General features: G+C 46.0%; 1 protein-coding gene across 4 annotated transcripts in view; it reads left to right on the forward strand.

Moving 5' to 3' along the window:
- PSEN2 (presenilin 2) overlaps positions 1 to 12,525 on the forward strand; it is a 61,427-nt gene extending 48,902 nt beyond the window's left edge. For all 4 annotated transcript variants that reach the window (XM_054024416.1, XM_054024414.1, XM_054024413.1 and 1 more), the window contains 4 exons: positions 2,092 to 2,169; positions 3,909 to 4,031; positions 6,251 to 6,369; positions 10,627 to 12,525. In XM_054024416.1, coding sequence (XP_053880391.1) covers positions 2,092 to 2,169; positions 3,909 to 4,031; positions 6,251 to 6,369; positions 10,627 to 10,782 — 476 coding nt within the window. In that variant the 3' untranslated portion in view covers positions 10,783 to 12,525. The remainder of the gene's footprint in view (positions 1 to 2,091; positions 2,170 to 3,908; positions 4,032 to 6,250; positions 6,370 to 10,626) is intronic.
- Positions 12,526 to 16,878: the final 4,353 nt, after the last annotated feature.

Here is a 16,878-nt window from a genome sequence, read left to right on the forward strand (position 1 = left end):
CTTATGATACCTTTTATGTCTTAAAAGGTGGTATGCATGAGAACCAATGTCTCCTTCACAGAATCAGAAGTCCTAGAGAAACTTAAATCATCTGATTTGTACTAATAATTTAGCAGGTGAGACCACTGGACACAAAGGAAACCCATTTATGCTTGTGTTGATCCCTGCATACAACTCTGAACTGACATCTTTAAGGGTATAGTCTTATTTTATTAGCTAGTACAGGGCAATCGCTGTTACAGTAGTCTCCCAGCTACTTTCTTCTTTGTCATGTCCAATGCCTTAGAGAAATTTGGCCTGCATGCCCCAGATGTTGCACTGATATGACCACACCCACGCCAAAGAAACCTGTGTGCAACAGTCCTGACAGCAGAATTACTCTGTAGCATTCCTACAGTCAGCCTCTCTGCTTTTTCTATCCTGTATGGGTACATCTCTGCCATTATCACACTGGTATTTGAGCACCTTTCAGTAGTGCATTCAGCAACATGTCAAACATCTGTCACATGGCTGGCTCTTTCTCCTCCTCCCTCCAGGGGGAGAATTGCAGGTGCAGTGTAACTTTTTTTTGTTGTTGGTTGTTGCCCACTTGCATAGGGAAGCGGAGGGTAACTTTTTATTGGGTCAGCATTTTCTCCTGCTTTCCTCCCGCCCCCCACCCCATTTTAAAAATATATTCTTCAGAAAAGGCACAATTACTTCGAAGGGCTTAGGACCTGTGCTATTTAATGGTCTCACACCTTAACTAAGACATTAAACCCATATAGGAAGGTGTGGGGATTTTGATGATCTCTTATTAGCCTACCCAGGTTTCCTGGGCTGACAAACCTCTTACCAGGTTCCACCCTAAAAAGGAAGTGAAATACTTATGATAATAAATCCCTAAGATAGGGGGCTTATTATGAGAGCAGTGATGCTATGGCTGGTACCACAGTAACATTGCTGCAGAAGTTATCTGATGGCACTGAATACATGATGAACCTCTCTTTAGATACAGGATGCTCAGTCTGGCAGGTGAAAATTGACATAGGCTAATATAGCTGCTCTTTAATGAAGTCTTTTCCTGGTTCATCCTACTGCCATGGAGTTATTGGAAAGGACTCCTCTGGGATGTTGTGCTTTTTTTTTTTAGCAAGGCTTCTGTTATGCTGGGGGAGGGAGAGAGGCAGGGAGAAAGGTCTGGATAAAGTCTGACTCTCAGCACAGCTAATAAATCAAGAACTTCTTCTGTTGGAGAAGGGGAAAAAAACACCGAAAACAGTAACTCAACAAAGTTTATTTAGCCTGACATCCGTGTTTCTGTTGTAAGACTGCAGTCCGTGGAGGCTTCCTTGCCGCATCTAAGCCTCAAATGAAATCGCAGTTTTTATATCTGCCTTTGCGCACTCATAAACCATAAAGAAACCAAAGCCCTAGTGTACATCTCAAGTAAATTTCTGCCTTTTTTTCTGATCTCAAAAGGGTCCCTGCCTTCCTTATTTTAGGGAGCCATCTCAAAAGTAAACCCCAAACCATCCTCTGGCTGCCCTTGGATATTCCCACTTACCTCCCAGGAGGCTTCCAACATCCCCCTTACAGAAAAACAAGAGGGAAGGGGTGGCCAAACAGAAATAAACAGAAAAATCCCTCACCACCCTAGGTAAGTGGGTTGCAGCATTCTCTTGTTACCAAGAATGTTACATAAAACCTACCACTATCCCTGCCCTTAGTGGCACTATTTCCTGGGCCACCTCTTTCCTTTAGCAGATCAAGTGGCCACAAGTGAAGGAGATGAGTATCTGTGGCCATAGTTTTCTGAGAGCCATAGAAAACAAAATGGTTTCCTTGCATGCAATAACTTGTGGTCTGAGTACTGACACATGTAATATGCTGCCTCCATCCCCTGCTATCTTACCAAGTAAATTACTAGGGAATGGGAATATGCCAACCAAGATGTGGGTTTTGAGTGTATTTCCCCAGGGTGATGGTTTGGTTTCTTTGCCTGCTGTGTAAAATTCAGGATGGAAACTAGAACCACTCAAATATTGTCTAGCTTCTCTGAACAGTCAGTGACCAACAATTTTCTAGACATGTTATTTCCTTTCCCTACAGCTGCTATGGTGTGGACAGTAGGAATGGCAAAGCAAGATGCAGCATCAAGGGGCCTTACTCAGCAGACATGGGATTCAGGTCAGTTTTGCTCTTAACGGAGAACTATGTACTGTAGTTAGTCTTTGGTTTTCAAATTCAAAATCTGTGGTGCAGTAAGTTTTTTAAATTAAACTTGTGTGTGTTTTGCAGTTTGTTTCTATTGCATGCTAGACAGGACTGTAGTAAAACCTCACTGATTTGTTTTCTCTCTCTCAAATCCTCACCTGGCTTGTCAATAAAGATTAGCAGAATGCTGTAGGGAGGTCTGGTGTTAAGGCTTCATTACTTTTTATAAAAGCATTTTCTAATATGTCTTTAAGTGCAGTTAGTAAAACCCCAGTTATCTAAATGCTTGTGGCACTTCTGGATTTTTCACATAATTGGGGTTGGATAATTAGTTTGCTTTAGATTGTAGATTTAAAGCAAAACTGCACATCTTAAAAATGAATGAGCTAAAGCTGATGTGTCATGTAGTATCTTGGGGCGTGAGTGGGTTTTACTATAAATGGTTTTCCCATTTAGTCAATAAAAATAGCTGCTTCTGCTGCACTTCAGAAGCCATTAGTAGCTCTTAAACAGAGTGTTTAATTTTTGTAAGAAAGGAAACAAAACAAAAAGGCTTGATAACTAGGAACACTTGTATTCAGAATAAACCAAGCTAAACTAGATTGGTCAGTGTACCGTAGGCACCGACTCCATGGGTGCTCCGGGGCTGGAGCACCCACAGGGAAAAATTGGTGGGTGCTCAGCACCCACCGTCAGCTCCCCGCCCAGCTTGCCTCCGCCTTCTCCCCCTCCCCTGAGCGCACCACGTGCCCGCTTTTTTTCCCCCTAGCTCCCAGTGCTTGCGCCGCGAAACAACTGTTTGGCATGGCGGGGGGGGGAGAGGGAGGGGGAACACTGTGCGCTTGGGGCTGAGGCGGGGATTTGGGGAAGGGGTCCAATAGGTGCAGGGGGGGTGGAGTTGGAGCAGGGACTTTGGGGAAGGGGTTGGAATGGAGGGGGTGGGGAAGGGTGGAGTCGGGGTGGGGTGTGAGCTCGCGCCGGGGAAAGTTGGTGCCTATGCAATGTACTAAGTGTAGAGCAGCAATCCTGCTTTTGTGTGGACTAGAAGCAAACTATCTGGTGACAGGTAATACCAATATTGTAGTCTGCTTTTTTGCATTTTCAACATGTTTAACAGTAATTGGGGGGGCGGGGATCGCTAAACATTCCTATTATATCGCATACAGAGGAACCTGTTCAAGCCATTTTACTTCAGCAAGGCAGGTTATTTTTTTTTTTTTAAAAAAAGATACTATATGAAAAGTGTAACAGACCTTGACTAGTCTGTGAAGATTACAGATTCCATCAACTTCATTGCTGGATCAGTCTGGGTGACGTGCTGGAAAGATTTTTGTTGACTTCAGTGCATGCTGGATTGGGCACCATCACATTAAAGACAAGAGAGGCATGTGTCTGGGCAAGCTTAGTGCAGCCCTTGAATTCCTAATGAATTGCCAAAGGGGCCCCTGGGTATGATGGCGTCTTTACTATTTCTGATAATACGGTAGGGGCATGCACTCTTGACACAGCCGTAGAGAATCTGTATTTAATCCAGTCCCACTGAACACTACAGCTTGTACATTGAGACTTCACCCACTCATCCTTGGTTTGGTATGGAGAAGCCCCTTCATAGGGGCTGCTTACTTCATGTTTCTCAAAACACGTTAATGTAGATACCTTCATTTTGTCTCTTCTTTGGTGCGTGGTTTGGTGTCTTTGTTGGGGGAACCCAGCTGAAGACGTGAGAGACATCCATGACAATCCTGCGTACGTGGAGTCCGAAATCGCTGAGGCCAGGAGTCCGGCTCCAACCCATCCAACCACTTCCTTATTAGAGGAGCTGGAAGAGGAGGAAAGTAAGGCAAATGAGTCTTGAAAACTTGCTTTTAAATGGCATATTGCCATACACAGTAAGAGTCAGATTCTCTCAGTCCTACTCGCATTGGGAGCCCCCTGCTCTCGGAGTAGTTCTATTGAAACTAATGGGACTGTCTGAACAGTAAGATATGACTGAATGCGAGTCAGAAGGGTATCAGAATCTCACCCAAAATGATTTTCATGCTGCAATATCTATTCTAAGTATGCTTAGAACAGCAGGCTCTTATACCTAAGGGCTAGTCGTCACACAGTTGGGTTTTTTTGTTTGTTTTTGTTTTGGTACCAATTTAACGATATCCGTTTAGAAATTGATGTAACTGTATTGCTTTCTAAATGGATATAGTTGTCGGGGAACCCCCTAGGGTGGATGCAGTTATAATTAAGGCTATGTTTTAGTCATGGGTATTTTTAGTAAAAGTCATGGACAGGTCATGGGCTGTGAATTTTTGTTAGCTGTCCATGACTTCTACTATACCCCTAACTAAAAGTTGGGCCGGGGACTCTGTAGGGGCTTGGGGGGGCATGTGAGGGGGAGAGGATTGGCAGGGCTGGCAGGCTCGCTACCTGGCTCGGACCGGCAGGTCCCTGTAGCCCCTAGGGGAACGGGCGGCCAGGGTGGCTCGTTGCACTACTCCTACCACAAGCGCCGCCCCCTCAGCTCACATTGGCCAGGAACCACAGCCAATGAGAGCTGCGGGGCCTGTGGGCATGGGCAGCATGTTGAGACCCCTCCCCCCCCCAGCCACTCAGCTTAGGAGCTGCAGGGACATGCTGGTGAGAGCCAGGGAGCCTCCTCTCCCCTATCCCCCCCCCCCCCCCCCCAAGTAAGCACTGCCACCAGGGCCGGCTCTGGCTTTTTTGCCGCCCCAAGCAAAAAAAAAAAAAAAAAAAAACACCAAAAAAACCCCACAAAATGTGCAGGGTGGCCAGAGCGGCGAAACAAATAACCCCCAAAAAACCCAGGGTGCAAAATTTTGGTGCCACTTACTTGGCGGCTCGCAGCTGCCTCCCCCTGGGCGGGCAGCGGCTGCACTCTGGCTAGCGGGACTCCCTACGCTGCAGATGTGCCCCGGCTAGCGGGGGGGGAGGGGGAGAGAGAGAGAAGGGGGGCAGCCAGGGCTTCCTTCAGCTGGGGTGCTCACCACTTGGCCCCTCCCACCACACTGCCTGCTGGGAGGGCTCTGCGCTGCTCCCGCCTGCAGGTGAATTGAAGGTCGACAGGGAGGGAATGATGCGGGCTGCCAGGCTTGCTGCAGACCTGGCACTGGCTGGGGCAGACGGAGCAAGCAGGGTGCTCCCCTCCTCCACGCCCTACAGGGTGGCTGGAGCAGCGAACCAAGGGAAAAAAAGGGTGGCCGTGCCAGCCTAGGATTGGACAGAATGCCGCCCCTTAGAATCTGCCGCCCCAAGCATGAGCTTGCTTGGCTGGTGCCTGGAGTCGGCCCTGACCGCCACGCACCCCTGCCCCAGCATACCCAAACTGCTGCTGCTGGGCTGCCCCGAGCCAGCAATGGCCGCTGCAGAAGTGATGGAGGTCACATAATCCATGATCTCCATGACAGACGTTCAGCATTAGTTATAATTGGTATAAGGGCATCTAAAGTCCGGTAATCATAAGCTATGCTGATTTAAGCACTTTTATCCTAGTATAACTGCCTGTGCTAGGGAGTTGGACCCATTTTAACTATATCTGTGTCTAATCCAGTATAGTTTAAACTGGTACAAAATCTATATGTAGAGCAGCCCATACCGTGCAAATGTTTACTATTTTCATGGTGCTCACTGAGTTGAGACAGTGTCATGTTGTGCGGGATCCAACAGGCCAAACAATAGTAACGTTGGAGCTGGTTGGAGATTAGGTTTGCAGAGGGTGGGAGAAGAGAGGAAATTCTTTCCAGCTGAAATCTTCCAACCGGCCCTAGGTAATTTTGACAGAAGTAATGTCCTGGAGTTTTGTGTCTCTATAGAGGAAAGTCCATTGGCTTCTGTGAAGTGAAAAAGTAGGTCGTCTATTCAGGGAGGATCCAAATAACTGTGCCATGGAACACTTTAATGTTGTCAGCATGGTGATCTGAGTCATTAGTCAAGAGTAGAAACTTTGACCAGTTTCACTGGAGGAGGGAGAAGGGATGGGTGTAAAGCAAGGAAAACAGAGAGAGAATCAGGAGCATTGATGTGAATTTTTCACTTTTAACAGGGGGTGTCAAGCTGGGCCTTGGAGACTTCATATTTTATAGTGTGCTTGTAGGGAAAGCAGCTGCCACTGCTAGCGGAGACTGGAATACAACACTGGCCTGTTTTGTAGCCATCCTTATAGTAAGTAAAACTGTAAACGTTTTTTTTTCTATTTTTAATCTACTTTGTGGCATTGTAACATTGATGGACATATCAGTAACTGGTCACTGTTAAATATTGAATTACTGCTGTGTAATATAGGGAGAAACCCACATGTGAATCTACCCACTGTACTGTATGTAAAGGTGATCAGCATAGGCGGGCACTCTGATATCTGTGGGACAAGAATGTAATCAACTCTGGGCTGTGCCTCTGGGCAAAAAAAAATCCTTTAAGAACAAATAAGGGCTAGTCTAACTAGAAGCGCTACAGTGGCGCAGCTGTGCCTCTATAGCAGAGGTGGGCAAACTACGGCCCGTGGGCCAGTCCTGCCTGGCCCCTGAGCTCCCGGCCAGGGAGGCTAGCCCCTGGTCCCTCCCCCGCAATCCCCCCTTCCCTAGCAATCTCAGAGTGCCGTGCCGCCAGCACTCTGGCCCACTGCTCCTGCTGGGCAGCACAGGTGGCGGGGCTGACTCCGGCCAGGTGGCGGGGCAGTGAGCTCCTGCTGCTCTGAGCAGCATGGTAAGGGAGCGGGGGGGTTGGATAAGGGGCAGGGGATCTTGGGGCAGTCGGGACAGGGAGCCGGGGGGGGGGGAGGGGGCGGGGAAGGTTGGGAGGGGTCCCGGGGGGGCTGTCAGGGGACGGGGATGTGAATAGGCGTTGGAGCAGGGGGCGGTTGGATAGGCATGGGAGTCCCACGGGGGCTGTCAGGGGGCAGGAGTGTGGATAAGGGGGCAGGGCAGACAGGAAGCGGGGGGGTGGGGGTAGATAAGGGGTGGAGTCCTGGGGGGCAGTTAGGGGCAGGGGTGTGGATAGGGGTTGGGGCAGTCATGGGACATGGAGCAGGGGGAGGTTGGAGGGGGCAGAGGTTCTGGGTGTGTGTGTGTCAGGGGACCAGGAACAGGGGGGTTGGATAGGCGTGGGAGTCCCAGGGGGCCTGTCAGGGGGCAGGGGTGTGGACAGGGGTCAGGGCAGTCAGGGGACAGGGAGCAAGAGGGGTTGGATGCAGTCCTGGGGGGTGGGTCCCAGGAGGGGGCAGTAAGGGGAAAAGGAGCAGGGGGGTTGATGGATTGTGGGTTATGGGGGGGGGGCTGTCAGGGGACGGGGGTGTAGGGCAGTTGGATAGGCATGGGAGTCCTACGGGGGCTGTCAGGGGGCAGGAGTGTGGATAGGGGTCGGGGCAGACAGGAAGCAGGGGGTGGGGGTAGATAAGGGGTGGAGTCCTGGAGGGCAGTTAGGGGGCAGGAAGTGGGAGGGAGTAGATAGGGGGCAGGAGCCTGGCTGTTTTGGGGAGGCACAGCCTTCCCTACCCGGCCCTCCATACATTTTTTTGCAACCCCGATGTGGCCCTCAGGCCAAAAGTATGCCCACCCCTGCTCTATAGTATGTCTGGCGAAGATGCTCTAAGACTATGGGAGAGAGCTCTCCTGTTGACTTAATTACTCCATCTCTGTGAGAGGTGGTAGCTGTGTTGGCGGACGAAGTCCACCCGCCGACATAGTGCTGTCTACACTAGCACTTAGGTTGGTGTAATTTATGTTGCTCAGGGGTGTGGATTATAAATGGTAGTGTAGACAAGCCTTAAGATCCACATCCGCTTCTGCATGGAGATCATGGGGCAGTGGAACAAGGATCTGGGAAAAGCAGTTAGAATTTACCTGCTGGTGTTCTTGCTTCAGTGGCTAGAGATCAGGGACTTTTGTCACAATTAAGAGAGTACTGAGATCTCTGGGCTTGATTGGGTCAAAAAAATCTGCCTCTGGACAACAGGAGCTGCTTCAGGAGGATAGAGGTTTGTGCTTCTCTCTTGGATTAGTAACCCCTGACAAAGCTCATCAACTTGTCAAGATAAAGAATCCTCATCAGTTTCAGGCTATCAGACAGAGGTGTGTTCTGTTCCAGTGTTTGCTGGGAAGCAACAGAAATGCTGGAGACTAACTCCTCTGAAACAGTCCTCTTCATAGGCACTGACTCCGTGGGTGCTCTGGGGCTGGAGCACCCAAGGGGAAAAATAGGTGGGTGCTCTGCACCCACCGGCAGCCAAGCTCCCTGCCTCGCCCCAGCTCACCTCCGCATCCTCCCCTGAGCATGCCACATCCCCGCTTCTCCCCCAGCGCTTGCCACCACGAAACAGCTATTTTGTGGCATAACAAGCTGTGGGAGGGAGGGGGGAGGAGCAGGAACGCAGTGTGCTCAGGGGAGGAGGCAGGGCTGGGGTGGGGACTTGGGGAAGGAGTCCAATAGGGGCAGAGAGGGGGCAGAGTTGGGGCAGGGACTTTGGGGAAGGAGTTGGAATAGGGGCTGGGCCAGGGAATGGGCGGGGGGTGGGGGGGTTTGAGCACCCACTGGCACTAGGAGAAGTTGGCACCTATGATCCTCTTCACTGTGAAGAAATTACCATATTGTAGCTGTCATAGAAATCTGCTAGCTTCAAGGTCCTGTTTCTCTGACTTTCCAGCTCCAGAATGGTCTGTGTTGGTGTCGTGCTCAGCCATCCTTGTACAGACCTGCAGAAAGAAACCATGCCCATTCACAACCACGATGGTTAAAATCATATTTTTGTCGCACTCCTCATCCATATCCCGCCCAAGCTGGGGAAGCTAACTGTCCAACCAGCAGACCAAATTCAGTGATGTATCCTGGTCACGTGTCACCTGAGACATCTTGTGCATATGCTAAGAAGTAGTACAAAATTAAAGCTTTGATGCTGGGCTGCATTTCTACAGCAAGGGGTTGATTTTTGTGTCCCAGCCTGAGGCATGGGTTGCTGAGGCTTGCAGTAGTGCTTTACCTGTCTCCATTTCACTAGTTTTCATTTAAAACCTAAATCTTCCCCTAAGCTCTACTTCATGTTACTGAAGTGAAGTTTCAAACTTGGGGAGGCAGTGGAAATTTCACTCCACCCATTGCTATATAGTGAGGTGAAATTGTCCTTGCATAGGAGTGGACTTCCCCCAAAGAGCCTGCCATGTGGGTGGGCAGGTTTGGAGCTTTCTTCACTTAGCGATGCTGGTGGTGAATGTGCCTATTGTAGTTTCGAAATACTTAGGTATCTTTTTTGGATTAAAAGACTTATATAAACAAGGGTTGCGGAACCTGTGGTTTTCCTCAGATAAACAGGCTAGGTATGAACAGCTAGTCTTAACAGAAGATTTTTTGCTTATAAAAACCAGTAGAGATCCATTGACTTGTGCACTGCTCTGTCCTCTGGAGAAATTGGTTCATTTCCTAGTCCCAGTGTCTTGCTCCACATGTATGGAGGAGCTGTGTTGCAGAGGCAGTGTGTGCATGGCTCGCTCAGCCTTTCGTTGTGGAAGGGGTTTGAGAAAAGAATTTCCTTGATGGTAAGAGATCCCTGGAGGGGAAAGAGGGCAACCCTGAATGACTGACTTGAATTAGGTTCTAATCCGCCTTAAAATCTAGGGATCTTGATTGAAAAAAGGGCCGGGTCTGCTTATCACTGGCTATTGGATGTTCGTTCCCCAAAGTTGAAGGGAAACCTAACATCTCTCCCTGGTGATAATCCTTTAAAGAAAAGAATTCAGACAACTGAATTATATGCCAAGGAAACAATACCCAGATGTGCATGTGCACTCTCCTTCCCGCTCTCTGAAAAACCTCCCAAAATTACAACTTTTGGCTTTGATGAAGATGCTCCAGTTAAAACTGAGACCTGCTTTACAGCTACCAATAGTATTTACCCCAGAATAAGGAGAGAACTAGTCAGAGAGGAACTAGGGGGGTTTTTTGGTTTTGGTTTTTTTTCCCCATAGACCTTGACAACTGGAAAGGTGTTAAAAATAGATTTATTATGTGCTAATCCCTGTATGGAAAACGAAGCTTGTGTTTGTAGCTGACTATAATTTGAACACTTATCTGTAACTGATCAGTAAATGCTACATAAAGGTGTAGAACGAAGATTTGAAATAATATGTAAATAAATTAACTTTTCAATGTTAGTTGTAGATTAACAAGGACATTTGGTACCTCTTGCTTACCCTGCCTTCCTGGCTGAGAGCTTGTGATCTAGATTGCTGAGGGAATCCCACGTGTTCTCAAACTGTGGGTCAGAAAATAGGTTGTCACTGTGTGTGAAGTAGGGGACTAATCCCCTCTAGCCCAGGCAGACTTCCCTTTTCTATGCAGTATATAGTATATTGTTCATGTACTGTGGTGCCTATAATGAAAGCATTTCTTCTGTGTAATGTCTTCCTTTGTCTTTGTTCCCCTCTATGGTAGGGTTTATGCCTGACTCTTTTATTGCTGGCTGTGTTCAAGAAAGCATTGCCTGCTCTTCCCATCTCCATCACCTTTGGGTTGGTATTCTACTTCTCAACAGACAACCTGGTGCGACCTTTCATGGACACCCTTGCATCCCACCAGTTGTATATTTAAAGGTGAAGACAGATGAGTAAGAAGATTTTTTTTTTTTTTTTTTTTAAAGCATTATTGTGAAGTATGGCATTTTAAATGAGGAAGTTGTATAGTTTTACACTTAGTGCCATATATTTTTAAGAGAACTTTTTAAAACTATGATGGGATACTTAGTAAAATCTAGTAGCTAACATCTAGAGCTTTTTCAAGGGAGTTAGGCACCCAACTCCTATTGAAATTCACAGGAAGTTGAGTACCTAACTCACTTGGGCTCCTTGAAAACCCAGCTTTGGCATTGGTGCCTGAGCAGTACCTGAATGCACTTAGAGAGAGAGTCTGTATGTAGTACAGGCTGACTGAGAGATGAAGAACCTCACATGTGCATGTAGGGGGAGCTTAGGATCTGTGTTTACGCTTTTGACCTGGAGTTGCAAAGAGAGTTAATTGTACTTAAATTGCACAGCACTTTGAAAGTGAAAAGTGCTAACACTAATTAAAAGCAAGTCACAGAATCATAATTAGACAAGTGAGATGGTCAGCGTACATACAGAAGAGTAGACTAATGTAATTGGCTGAGAGTGTTTGACAGGGAGACTGCTATTCCCATAGGGATGTTTCCAACACTTTGGGTCCAATTCTGGAAGCCTCACTGAAATCTGGATCTGGCCCTTTGTCTAAAAAAGTTGCTTACTATTACCCTAATGGGATGTGGCAAATGAAGTCCTGCTTTGTAACAAGACATCTGTAGGTGGGATCTAAAAGCATGAACCTCTACTGACTGAGCTAAAAGCTCAAAGGCTGTGTACAAACTCATAAACCCCTAAGTGGATGAGCCACTCTGGAAGTGAGTTACATTTTTCCTGGCAATTAAAGTGTTAGGAAACATCATCTTTATTCACCATTACAAACCTCAGATGACCAAAAAGGTTGGAAATATGACAGAACTTCAATTAAACTAGTTGACCTGTAACTTCCTGTGTATTCTTGGTCTGATTTCTGTGTGTAATGTAATCACTATAGGGAGAACTGTACCTCTCCTTTATAAAGAGATTCTTATACTGACCTAGGCTTGACTTATCTATTTTTTTGTATTGTTTAAATACCTTTTATGACAAGCTTAGAAAAACTATATAAATATTTAATGTAAGAGTGACTATTTTGGAAATACATTGCTACAGTTTGTATCAAAATGTGGATGTGATTTTTTTTATCTGCAGTCTGTTAATCTAAATAAGGCATGATTGAAGCTGAATAATTACAAGACTAACATGACCCCATTAAAAACTACAGCATTTGTTGCCAGCTAACATCACGTGTCTGACTCAAGCTTCCTGTTAGATGTGTTAACCATTCCGTTTTTCAGTGTGTTCTTTTTCTTCCAAAAGTCCATTTCTAAGAAATATAACTCCTTTGATTTAGCTTGAGTGTCAAGTGCATAAACAAGCTCTTATTTTTCCTCAACAGTTAATCAATGTGCAAAATATTGTATTGTGAGAGGCTTGTGTGAACGAATGTGATATGATCCATAGGAGTAAAAATTAATGTCTGCAGATCTTCTCTTTAGAAGAGGCACTGGATAATTTATTTTTAAAATTGTTTTTCCAATAGACTTGTTAAATCTAACCTACTTTGATATTTAAAAAGATGCTTATTTAATATCAATATATTAATAAAGATTCATTCAAATAGTTTAAAAATTTTTAATTTGGGTGTTTCCAGGGATTTTGTGTATCTCAGCTTGGATAAACAACTCAGTTCTGCTTTTTGAGTCTGTCACTGTCATTTTTCTCACTCCTGCTCTGTGTTGGTTACAAATGCTACAGCAGATTAGTTGTTACTAAAAGGGGTTTCCCTGAGAATTTAAAAATGAGCATATTTCTGTTTGGTTTTAAGGTTTGCAAGTGTTTTTGGTCTTTTAATAAAATCTCTAAATTTTGGGCCAGATTTGAATGTGATCACATCTAATATTTTTAACTAGATGAATTTTTCCCCTCCGATAACAGTGTAGAGTGGGTGTCAAATCTTTATATACAGCGAAGAAAACCCTGCAAGCTACACGCGTTTGTGGCCTATGTGTGTGAGAATGAACTTATTTTAGGCAATCTGAAATTGTAAATGAAGGAACAAAGGGGTGTAACTCATCTAGGATAAATTGACGTAACTCTGATGGTGCTGTACTGGGTTATATCAGCTGAGGATCTAGCCTTGAATGAGCACCTCCGCCTAAAATCTTTCTTCTGAATGTAATTAAAAGGCAGCTTTTAACAGACTGTTTAGTTGCGCTGACAATATTATCTTCGAAGTGTGGTGGTGGAGTATATTGTGTGCCCACATTAGAGTGGGTTTAACTGTGCAAAAGTTTATATGTGAACTTATGTGTACAACTTTTAAAATGACCTTGGGTGATTCTTACATAGTATGAAGTTCTCTGATGTGCACATGTGTTGCACAAAGGTGAAACTTTGCTCATGATATTAGTGTGGTGCAGAAAACATGAAAAGGGAAAGGAGAACGGCTAACCTAAGCTTTTTCCAAAGACTCGAAGGAGAATTTGGAAGCTGCAGCACAGTGCCCAGTATGTGAAACCTTTTCTCTATGCACTTGCAATGTAAATCAGTCCTGACACCTAAAACAAAAAAAACACACCACTTCCAAAATTAAATATTTTTTTGTTTTTTGGGGTTTTTTTTTGGTGTGGATTCAATAAAGCACCTAAGCATGTGCTTTAACACCCAACAAAATCAGTGGGTCTTCAGCATATGCTTAAGTGCTTTGCTGAATTGGGATTTTAGTGGCCTTGCTAGTCAAGACATGGACAGTCTCCTACACTGCGTACAGCACATGTCACACTGGAGCCCTGCTCTGAGTAGGTCTCTGGCTGCTGCTGTGCTATGAATAACTAATATCAGTAGAAGGGCAAGGGACTCTACCAGGCACGTCACAGAGACCAAGATTCTGTATCTTAACTGTGATACCATTCTTAAAGACCAACTTTTTAAAACCAAGCCAAATGTGGGTGTATGTGGTATAACCGAACAGGATTTGGCCCATTCTCTCCTGAACAAGTTAATCATCCACCCAAAAAAAAAAAAAGCAGCCAACAGTAATTCTGTTTCTTAGAAATGTCTGCAAATGATTTAATGTGGTGATATCTTACAGTCCTGCAGACAGTCTCTGGATGATAATGATAAAACCAGTCACATTTTCAGCTGCTGTTTCCTCCTCTTTCACCCCAGTTTGAGAATCTTCAGGAGGCACTTGGTGTTTAAACTTGACATTACTACTCTTTCACCATAATTGTACCTGGGACTATATGTATCTATAGATGGCCAGATCCATGTTGCAGGGAGCTTGCAAGATTACGGTCCTGATCCTGCAAGCTGCTATGTAACTGGTTGTCTCAGTTTGTGTTGAGCCTTCAGGGAATGCCTTGCAGGGTCTGAGCTTTCATTAGATTTACTTCAGGGGAGCCATGCCACTTGTCTTAGCTGAGGATGATGGTATCTAAGAGAAAAGACTGTTACCTTTCAGACAGATGCTGTATGCCTGGAAGAGACAAAGGAAACACTAAAGCAAGTGTAGATACTGGATAATTGTGCATTGGCAGCAGAATGAAAGTGGAGGATGTGGTGAGAGTAGCAGAAGGTGGGTTTTGGGTACGGGACAAGGATGGGAATGGAGCATGGGAGGAGACTGGTCTAGCTAGTCTATTAGGACTTTGGTAAGCACCCAGTTACCTAGGGCCTGGCTTTCAGAGGTGCCCAGCACCAACAACTGCAGTAAATGGGGAGCTGCAGGTGTTCTGCCCTTCGCCTCCTTGCTAGCTGGTATGAGGTGCTGTAATGCTGGCTGTAGGCTGGGTAGAGAGGAAAGACTATGACAAATGTAGTGACTGGTATTGACTAGTCCTGTATGTTCGCATGGATGTGATGAGAAATCCTCAGCAGTAATTGATCCCACTGCATGAGATGCCTTAAAAGGGATCACTGGTTGTATTTTCAAGCTATGAGGCAGAGAGGAGTGATACCTGTATTGACTGTGCCATATCTCAGCTATTCCTATGGAAGATTCCGGTTTCTTGATCTCCAGAAGGGAGTGGGGTGGGGGGAGGGTAGGGCATCTCTTTCTATTCTGCCTCCATTGTGGATCGGGGCATTCTGGTCACCTCTACTTCCTTCCCCGCCTAGTAGAGAGACTGGAGGGTCTGTCAAGGGGAAAACTGCTGGTGAAAGTGGCTGCTGAGACTCCAGCAGCTTCATTGGCGGATGTTGACGGGTCTTCTGCTTGTTCCTTGGAGCATTTACCGCATTATTCAAAAGAGGGCTGGAGGTCTGAGTCTATTGACCTTCAGGGACACTTTGAAGGGCCAATGTTGCACTGAAATCAGGTTTGTGTGATGCCTTTTGTCCATGTATAATATACCGTAAGCAGCAGCAAAGCCATAAATGAAGCTGACATTGAGGGATGTGTACGGTGCTGCTGTGCCACCTCTTAGCTAAGTCTCTCCAAGTGCTTTATGACCATGCATTAATTTAAGCCCCTGACAACCCATATGAGCTCAGTGCTGTTAGCCCCATTTTCAAATGCGGACCTGAGGCACAAAGGGTATAAGATATTTGCTCACTGTTGCCGTGTGTGTCACTGGCAAGGCCAGAGAGAGAAGCCAGCAGTCTTGACTCCCACTCCCCTGCTTGAGCCACTAGTCATCCAGTCTCCCTTCATCTTCATCTCCTCTCAAAACAAAGCTCCTAGTCCGTTCTGTCTTGCTCTTCTCAACCACATGATCTGTAAGTTAATGGCACAGACTATTCTTAATATTCTTTTTGCTTCTAATTTTATCTACATTTTTAAATTGGATTTGGGTGAGTTGATTTCTTGATTTCCTGTTTTCTTCACTTTCTGGGCTTAAACAGCTATTGGAGATGGAGATACCCCATGACCACCACCAGAGGGCAGCATGTCAATAGCAAATAATACCAACCATTTTACAAGATCATTTGTAGGGCCCTACCAAATTCAGTCCATTTTGGTCAATTTCAGGGTCATAGGATTTTTAAAATTATAAATGAATTTTTTTTTTTAGATATTTAAATCTGAAATTTCAGTGTTATAACTATGGGGGTCCTGGCCCAAAAGGAAGGTGGCGGGGGGTGGGTGGGTGTGTGTGTGTGCGTGTGCGCGCGCCAGGTTATTGTAGGGATTTGGGTATTGCCACCCTTACTTCTGTGCCCCTGCTGGTGGCGGCACTACCTTCAGAGCTGGACAGCTAGAGAGCGGTGGCTGTTGGCTGCGAGCCCAGCTCTGAATACCAGCACAGCAGGATGACATAGTATGATATTGTTACTCCTGTGCTGTTGCCTTTAGAGCTGGGCCCTCGGCCAGCAGCCGCCATACTCCGGCCACCCTGCTCTGAAGGCAGCACAGAAGTACAGATGGCAATACCATGATCTCCCCCCCACACACACTAACTTTGCAACCCCTCTTTTGGATCTGGACCCCCAGTTTGAGAAACACTGGTCTCCCACATGAAATCTGTTTACTAGAAGGTAAAAGCACACAAAAGACCAGATTTCAAAGGGGGGGGGGGGAGAGATACCAAATTTCACAGTCCATGACATGCTTTTCACAGCTGTGAATTTGTTAGGACCCTAATCATTTGGCTCTCCCTTCATACAACCCTTTTTTCCCCTCCTGCTGAAGCTAAAGCCTTTTTAACCTACCCTATTGCAACAAGATAGCAGGCAAACTTTGGTTTCCAAACAGCGCCAGAGTTTTGGCACAGCTGGGGACAGATTTTGAGCTGATGTGAGCTGATTCTGGTGGAAGCTGTTTAAAACATGCAGCCAGCCACAGTTCTGGCTGTGTGCGCTGGGGTATTGCACAGATATAATTTTTGGTTTGCGGGTGTGGTTTGCTTTTCTTTTTAAGCAAAACAAAGCTTGAAGGCCCTATTCTAGGGCTTTGCATAGCCCTGCCAACTCCTGCTATAAGTTAAAGCAGCCTCAAATTTTCTAATGTGCATTCTGCTTTCCAGGGGACCTGTAGGTTCGGGGAAGCAAAACAGTAGCCCCAGTGCTTTGTGCTCTGTTAACACCCCCTGCCTGTCCCCTCTTCCTT

The sequence above is a fragment of the Malaclemys terrapin genome, chromosome 3 (genome assembly GCF_027887155.1).
Source record: "Malaclemys terrapin pileata isolate rMalTer1 chromosome 3, rMalTer1.hap1, whole genome shotgun sequence".
In the NCBI taxonomy this organism is placed as follows: Eukaryota; Metazoa; Chordata; order Testudines; family Emydidae; genus Malaclemys; species Malaclemys terrapin.